The sequence below is a fragment of the Dermacentor andersoni genome, chromosome 10 (assembly GCF_023375885.2).
Source record: "Dermacentor andersoni chromosome 10, qqDerAnde1_hic_scaffold, whole genome shotgun sequence".
Taxonomy (NCBI): domain Eukaryota; kingdom Metazoa; phylum Arthropoda; class Arachnida; order Ixodida; family Ixodidae; genus Dermacentor; species Dermacentor andersoni.
This window is the reverse complement of record NC_092823.1, coordinates 32,840,869-32,848,939: the sequence shown is the minus strand read 5'-3', so window position 1 is coordinate 32,848,939 and position 8,071 is coordinate 32,840,869. Positions and strand designations below refer to the sequence as shown.

General features: G+C 52.1%; 1 protein-coding gene across 1 annotated transcript; it reads left to right on the top strand.

The window, feature by feature from the left end:
- Positions 1–2,572: 2,572 nt before the first annotated feature.
- Positions 2,573–4,403, top strand: LOC129381986 (putative nuclease HARBI1). The gene is made up of 4 exons (XM_055065308.2): positions 2,573–3,028; positions 3,123–3,264; positions 3,358–3,745; positions 4,376–4,403. The coding sequence occupies exons 1-4, from the start codon at positions 2,573–2,575 to the stop codon at positions 4,401–4,403; spliced, it is 1,014 nt and encodes a 337-aa protein (XP_054921283.2).
- Positions 4,404–8,071: the final 3,668 nt, after the last annotated feature.

The window sequence follows — 8,071 nt, the reverse complement described above, 5'->3', positions numbered from 1 at the left end:
GTTGCATAACGTACATGCGGTCTTCCAACATGTCCTATTCAAATACACTGAAACGCTTGAATTATCCGTGCCAGAAACAATGCCATTTAACTCTATTTATCTCACCACCCGATGCTGCTAGCATAACGCTCCAGGTCCATAGCAGGTCTTATCGACGTCCGTATACTGATTTCATTAGCTGTTCTTAGGGAGCTGCCTATTTCAAATTATTTAGTGTATCAACAAATGTTTCTGTAGTGAGAGCGCAGCAGCACAAGTTAACTAGAAACGTCGCACGATTGTTTGCTTGGTATACGCGCTATGTAGAGTTACGTGGCAAGTTTCTATGTTTCATAGAAACTTGCCACGTAACCTCGGCACAGAAGTCTTCATAAAGCTAAGGTACGCTAGACTCTAAAAAAAAGTTTGAGGTCATTCTGGGCACATTCCTTCTGGTAGAAAATCGTAAATCTAAGATTTAAGTTGGAAGAAGAAAAAATGTATAACAAAATCCAGCGTGGCACAGGGAAAAAGTGCAGAAAGGAAACCCAACACCACAGATGGGCACTACATCGTCAAGGAAACACACGGTACAGGAGCCTGAGATGCTAAAAAACCACTTTGGAGAGATGAGAACAAATGCCATATTACACGAGGCATAAGGAGGAACTGCCGAAGCTCAAACCATGCCGGTATGGAATTATCTGCACCGTCTTTCCGGTGCGAGGCATACAGATCGCTCTTAAAGGGATCACCGTGTGTCCTTGTTTTTGCAGGCCGCGGGCAGACGCCAACTGCAGTTATCGGGGTTTTTCTTTCTTTTTTTTTCGACGCAGTCGGAAAGACTCCGCGAAGACGAAAGGACGCCTCCCCTGGTCGCTGGCAGGGGGTAAGAAGAATCAGCACAACTTCCGGTGACTTGTGTGTCGGCGCGTCTTTTCACGCTCGCATAGTTGTGATGTCAGGAATCCCCAGACCCGTCTTGCGACCTTACGGAAGCTTCGTGCTGGAACGCTCCTGTCTGCACCCTCTGGCTCGGCAACCAAGGGGGGATTACGTGTCACGGTGCTGAGAGGCGAACCCTGTCTCCCCACCTGCATGTGACCCAGTTTGAGAGGTCATTAGCTCCAATTGCATCCTTGTTTGGTGCGCCTCGTACCCTTCTTTCAAGAAAAACCCAAAAGCCACGCGGTACGACCTACTTTCTCTTCTTTTTTCTTGCCGACTACTTGAACCGTCGCCCCAACGAGGGGTTTCAGAAATGTTAGGCACTTTTCTTTACACCATTAACACCTGAGAACACAGAATTTTCAGAGCGCGGAGCACATTTCTCCTTGCGGTTGTTTTCGGGAGTGCCTTTCTTATGGGATGTAGGTTATGGAAGCTACGGAAGTTTTGTTCTTGCATCTTTTCCGGTACAGTTCCCTTTCTAAAGTTTATGAAAGATGCTGAAGAACATAGAAATAATAAACAGATGACAAACGCAAATGGCACACTATAACATTTTGAAGGTCGCACGTGTGTCTATCATTTTTAGTATCGCTGTCAAAACATTGATACTGCTGTTACAGACAGACAGACAGACAGACAGACAAGAAACTTTAATTGGTCTTTAGGGACTACGTTGTCGTAGTCGCGGGCCGCACCCGCGTCGGGGGCGCAAGACCGTGATCTCCAGCCCTGTCGCAGGCCCTTTGGACAGCCCGAAGCTGGACTTGAAGGTCGTCGCTCTTCACGACTTCACGGCTTCATCCCAGTCTTCTTGCCTGTTGAAAGGCGAGCAGCGCAACGCAGAACATTGGTGGACCGTTCCTCGCCGCAGTCTGCGCAGCAGGGATCCACACCCGGAGTGTATTGGCTCAGCCTTGAGCGAGACGGAAAGGAGCCCGTGTGCAGCATTCTCAGCACCGAGGCCTGGGGTCTGCCTAGCTTCGGGTGAGGAACCGGATACTGCTTGCGTCCCAGCTGGTAGTGAGTAGTGATCTCGTCGAAAGTAAGCAGCGGGTCCGCGGTTCGGTCGATCCCCTGCGAAGCCGGGCCCCTCGGACTGGCGCAGTTGATGAAAATTCGCGCCTGGTCGTGGGCCAGCTCATTAGGGTTGAACGAGCCGGGGGAGACGTTCCGGCCCATGTGAGCCGGGAAACAATTGATGACATGACGGGCCGTGCCTGTCTTGCGGGTCCTCAGCACCGCCGCAGCCTCGGCCGAGACCGAGCCGGCGAGAAAGGCCATCGCCGCCGACCTGGGGGGCTATTCTGCAAGAGTCCACCTAGTGGACTGTCCACTTCGGCCGCCTCTGATTGGCTGTAGGCCCACGAATGACGATGACGACCGGTGCTCCTAGCTTCCGGTTCCTTTCTGAAACGTCAGACTGACGTCAGTGGTGTTGCACTTACTCTTCACGTTTTGTGTGATAAGTGAACATGCTCCGGCGCGTACACGTGATTCAAACAGTCGCCGCGCATCAACGGTTCTCTCTGCGATTCCTTTGTTTGGAGTAGACCGCAGCACTACGATGGATGCGAGCCTGCTTTTTTTGCTTTTTGATAACGGAGGAGAGAGGCGACTTCGTGAACAACGGGACCCGTTCGCCATGTCCGACGAGTCTTTTCGGAGGCACTTTCGCCTTTCGAAAACGACGGTGATGTGGCTGTGCGAACAGTTATCGGGCGACCTGGCGCGCGAGAGAGAAGGGCTCACCGTTCAAGATCAGGTGATTTGCGCCCTTCGGTTTTATGCTACCGGTGGCTTCCAAACGGCTGTCGGTAGCGAAGCCACCGTATCGCTTTCCCAGCCGTCTGTCAGCCGCTGCGTTCGCGCGGTATCGGAAGCAATCGTCCGTGTCGGCACCGAACAGCGCTGGGTGTCGTTTCCGCGTACGAGATCGGAGATAGCGCTCGTCAAGCAAGGTTTCTTGCGGAGCGGCAACATCTCTGACGTCGTAGGATGCGTGGACGGCACCTACATCGCTATAGCCGGCCCGGACCTGCCCCCAGCCGAGAAGCAGACGTACTGGTGTCGGAAGGGATACTACGCGCTGAACACCATGGTTGGTAAGCACGCTCTACCTAATGCACTCATGATATATACAACATCCAAACTCGCGACAGCGACTTAATTTACTGATATACTGCAATTCACAGGTGTGCGACTCGAACATGCGAGTGCTGGCAATCGACCCTCGCTTCGCCGGCTCGTGTCACGACGCATACGTATGGCGTGGCTCAGCCCTTCGGAGCATTTTCGCCGACACCCAGATCGTCCACAGAGGAGAGTTTCTCCTTGGTGAGTACAGAAATGCATATAAACGCGCTTGTGAACCACAGCCAATGTCTGTAATGAATTCGGCGCAATTCCTGCGCTACATTTATTCTGCAGGCGACAGTGCATACCCACTGGAGCCGTGGCTCATCACGCCGGTTCCGGGACATCCCGCGCTATCGTCTCCGGAGGGCCGTTTTAATCAAGCTCACGCGTCGATGAGGTCTGTGGTGGAGCGCTGCATCGGCCTTATGAAGAGTCGGTTCCGCTGCTTGCAGCGTTATCGTGCGCTGCAGTACTGCCCCGCTGTCGCGGAAAAGATTGTCGCGGCTTGTGCAGCGCTGCATAATTTATGTGTCGACGCCAGCGAGCCGCTTCTTGACGACAGCAACATTGCCGGTGAGGATGACGACGACGACCAGGAAGACGTCTTGCCAAGTGATGACGGCGGTCCGACTCGTGGCGGCAGAACGCTGTACGCAAGGGGCAAGGCCACACGGGACAGGCAAATTGCACTGTATGGCATCAGCCGCAATGCACATTTGCTGCACATTCAGCGAGCTCGCCGTCGAGCGCAACGTCACGCACTGGACAGCTAGAAAGTTATGCACAATGAGCTTACTTCCGGCACGGCGCCACATGTGCGTCACTGTGCTCCGTGTGGTGGGACTACAGTAACGCCCAATTTTTCTCCTTCACTGTGTTTGGGCTGCAGCAAGCAGTTTACTGCCTCTGAGACGCGACACCTGTGTGGCTGTGTGTCGTGCAGTGTGGGTACACGTACTCGCAGTTTTGCTTGTGTGCTGTGTTTTGCCTGCAGCAAGCAGTTTACTGCCTCTGAGACGCGACACCTGTGTGGCTGTGTGTCGTGCAGTGTGGGTACACGTACTCGCAGTTTTGCTTGTGTGCTGTGTTTTGCCTGCAGCTACCAGTTTACTGCCCCTGAGACGTGACACCTGTGTGGCTGTGTGTCGTGCAGTGTGGGTACACGTACTCGCAGTTTTGCTTGTGTGCTGTGTTTTGCCTGCAGCTAGCAGTTAACTGCCCTTGAGACGCGACACCTGTGTGGCTGTGTGTCGTGCAGTGTGGGTACACGTACTCGCAGTTTTGCTTGTGTGCTGTGTTTTGCCTGCAGCTACCAGTTTACTGCCCCTGAGACGTGACACCTGTGTGGCTGTGTGTCGTGCAGTGTGGGTACACGTACTCGCAGTTTTGCTTGTGTGCTGTGTTTTGCCTGCAGCTAGCAGTTAACTGCCCTTGAGACGCGACACCTGTGTGGCTGTGTGTCGTGCAGTGTGGGTACACGTACTCGCAGTTTTGCTTGTGTGCTGTGTTTTGCCTGCAGCTAGCAGTTTACTGCCCTTGAGACGTGACACCTGTGTGGCTGTGTGTCGTGCAGTGTGGGTACACGTACTCGCAGTTTTGCTTGTGTGCTGTGTTTTGCCTGCAGCTAGCAGTTAACTGCCCTTGAGACGCGACACCTGTGTGGCTGTGTGTCGTGCAGTGTGGGTACACGTACTCGCAGTTTTGCTTGTGTGCTGTGTTTTGCCTGCAGCTAGCAGTTTACTGCCTCTGAGACGCGACACCTGTGTGGCTGTGTGTCGTGCAGTGTGGGTACACGTACTCGCAGTTTTGCTTGTGTGCTGTGTTTTGCCTGCAGCTACCAGTTTACTGCCCCTGAGACGTGACACCTGTGTGGCTGTGTGTCGTGCAGTGTGGGTACACGTACTCGCAGTTTTGCTTGTGTGCTGTGTTTTGCCTGCAGCTACCAGTTTACTGCCCCTGAGACGTGACACCTGTGTGGCTGTGTGTCGTGCAGTGTGGGTACACGTACTCGCAGGTTTGCTTGTGTGCTGTGTTTTGCCTGCAGCTAGCAGTTAACTGCCCTTGAGACGCGACACCTGTGTGGCTGTGTGTCGTGCAGTGTGGGTACACGTACTCGCAGTTTTGCTTGTGTGCTGTGTTTTGCCTGCAGCTAGCAGTTTACTGCCTCTGAGACGCGACACCTGAGTGGCTGTGTGTCGTGCAGTGTGGGTACACGTACTCGCAGTTTTGCTTGTGTGCTGTGTTTTGCCTGCAGCTACCAGTTTACTGCCCCTGAGACGTGACACCTGTGTGGCTGTGTGTCGTGCAGTGTGGGTACACGTACTCGCAGTTTTGCTTGTGTGCTGTGTTTTGCCTGCAGCTACCAGTTTACTGCCCCTGAGACGTGACACCTGTGTGGCTGTGTGTCGTGCAGTGTGGGTACACGTACTCGCAGTTTTGCTTGTGTGCTGTGTTTTGCCTGCAGCTAGCAGTTAACTGCCCTTGAGACGCGACACCTGTGTGGCTGTGTGTCGTGCAGTGTGGGTACACGTACTCGCAGTTTTGCTTGTGTGCTGTGTTTTGCCTGCAGCTACCAGTTTACTGCCCCTGAGACGTGACACCTGTGTGGCTGTGTGTCGTGCAGTGTGGGTACACGTACTCGCAGTTTTGCTTGTGTGCTGTGTTTTGCCTGCAGCTACCAGTTTACTGCCCCTGAGACGTGACACCTGTGTGGCTGTGTGTCGTGCAGTGTGGGCACACGTACTCGCAGTTTTGCTTGTGTGCTGTGTTTTGCCTGCAGCTAGCAGTTAACTGCCCTTGAGACGCGACACCTGTGTGGCTGTGTGTCGTGCAGTGTGGGTACACGTACTCGCAGTTTTGCTTGTGTGCTGTGTTTTGCCTGCAGCTAGCAGTTAACTGCCCTTGAGACGCGACACCTGTGTGGCTGTGTGTCGTGCAGTGTGGGTACACGTACTCGCAGTTTTGCTTGTGTGCTGTGTTTTGCCTGCAGCTAGCAGTTAACTGCCCTTGAGACGCGACACCTGTGTGGCTGTGTGTCGTGCAGTGTGGGTACACGTACTCGCAGTTTTGCTTGTGTGCTGTGTTTTGCCTGCAGCTAGCAGTTTACTGCCCTTGAGACGTGACACCTGTGTGGCTGTGTGTCGTGCAGTGTGGGTACACGTACTCGCAGTTTTGCTTGTGTGCTGTGTTTTGCCTGCAGCTAGCAGTTAACTGCCCTTGAGACGCGACACCTGTGTGGCTGTGTGTCGTGCAGTGTGGGTACACGTACTCGCAGTTTTGCTTGTGTGCTGTGTTTTGCCTGCAGCTAGCAGTTTACTGCCTCTGAGACGCGACACCTGTGTGGCTGTGTGTCGTGCAGTGTGGGTACACGTACTCGCAGTTTTGCTTGTGTGCTGTGTTTTGCCTGCAGCTACCAGTTTACTGCCCCTGAGACGTGACACCTGTGTGGCTGTGTGTCGTGCAGTGTGGTAACACGTACTCGCAGTTTTGCTTGTGTGCTGTGTTTTGCCTGCAGCTACCAGTTTACTGCCCCTGAGACGTGACACCTGTGTGGCTGTGTGTCGTGCAGTGTGGGTACACGTACTCGCAGTTTTGCTTGTGTGCTGTGTTTTGCCTGCAGCTAGCAGTTAACTGCCCTTGAGACGCGACACCTGTGTGGCTGTGTGTCGTGCAGTGTGGGTACACGTACTCGCAGTTTTGCTTGTGTGCTGTGTTTTGCCTGCAGCTAGCAGTTAACTGCCCTTGAGACGCGACACCTGTGTGGCTGTGTGTCGTGCAGTGTGGGTACACGTACTCGCAGTTTTGCTTGTGTGCTGTGTTTTGCCTGCAGCTAGCAGTTTACTGTCTCTGAGACGTGACACTTGTGTGGCTGTGTGTCGTGCAGTATGGGTATGTGTAGCTGTGGTGTTCTCGCTTTCTGTTGGCAGTACATGAATGTTATGCACCGTGCGTCTTGCATGAACAGTGAGAAAAGAAGAGTAGTAAGAATGGTTGCACATCATTACAACATTCCAGCATCATAGCGTTATGGCATTATAGCATGCAGTTGCGATGTTGCCATTACTTCATCCCCCTAATGCTGTTGTGATTTCTTTCTTGTCGCTTCATCGTATTTGTGTCATTTTCAGTATCACTCTCACCACCTTTCCATTGCATATGTGCTGCTGCCTATGCCGTTGTTGTCGTACCGTGAAATCAGCTGTCATTATTTCATGAGACAGAGAGAGAGAAAGGGAAGAAGGAAAGGCAGGGTATTTAACCAGACTGAGTCCACTTTGCTACCCTACATCAGTCATGCCGTTGCATTCATTGTGCCCGCATCTCTGAGTCGGAATTGCACAATACCATCTCCATCATTGGCTTTGATCTCATGATGACACCATTGTCATCCTGTTTTTGTCAGCATACCAGGTTCATGTATTCCATCATCATGTCATCTCGCTGTGTGTGTTAGGCCATTGTCATCATATTTCCTACACAGCTTCAACATTTCATGGTTGACGTGCAGTTGTCGTAATGCCGTCATCACCACACCATGGTGTGCATCATGTGGTTTCTTTGTTGTCAATAATGCTTCATCCAGAACTGTCGTTCAATGGTTGCTGTACTGTCGGCCTTCTGAAATTCCGTTAGTATCATAGCAGTGACGTGGTAGTGGGTCCAGTCTCACATTTCCCTTGACAGAATCTTCTCAACTTGGTATCAACTCTGTTGCACCACTGTAGAGCAAGGAGGTCTATTGCAAGTGTTCGTATGAGCCATGTAGTGTGCAATTGCTAATTTTCGAGGAGCAACAGCTTTCTTCAAAAACATAGACGAAAGGTTTGCATGAAGCAATTGTAATGCATGGAGACTGCAAGAACAATTTTTGCTCAATGAAAGTGGGACTCATACCTTCACCGTATGTGGAGGAGCAGTATTTTTTTATGGATGTGATCTCACGTGATTGCTTCTTCTAACACAAAAGCATCACTTCGAGCTGAATGTGTAATACTTTCGTAACCTA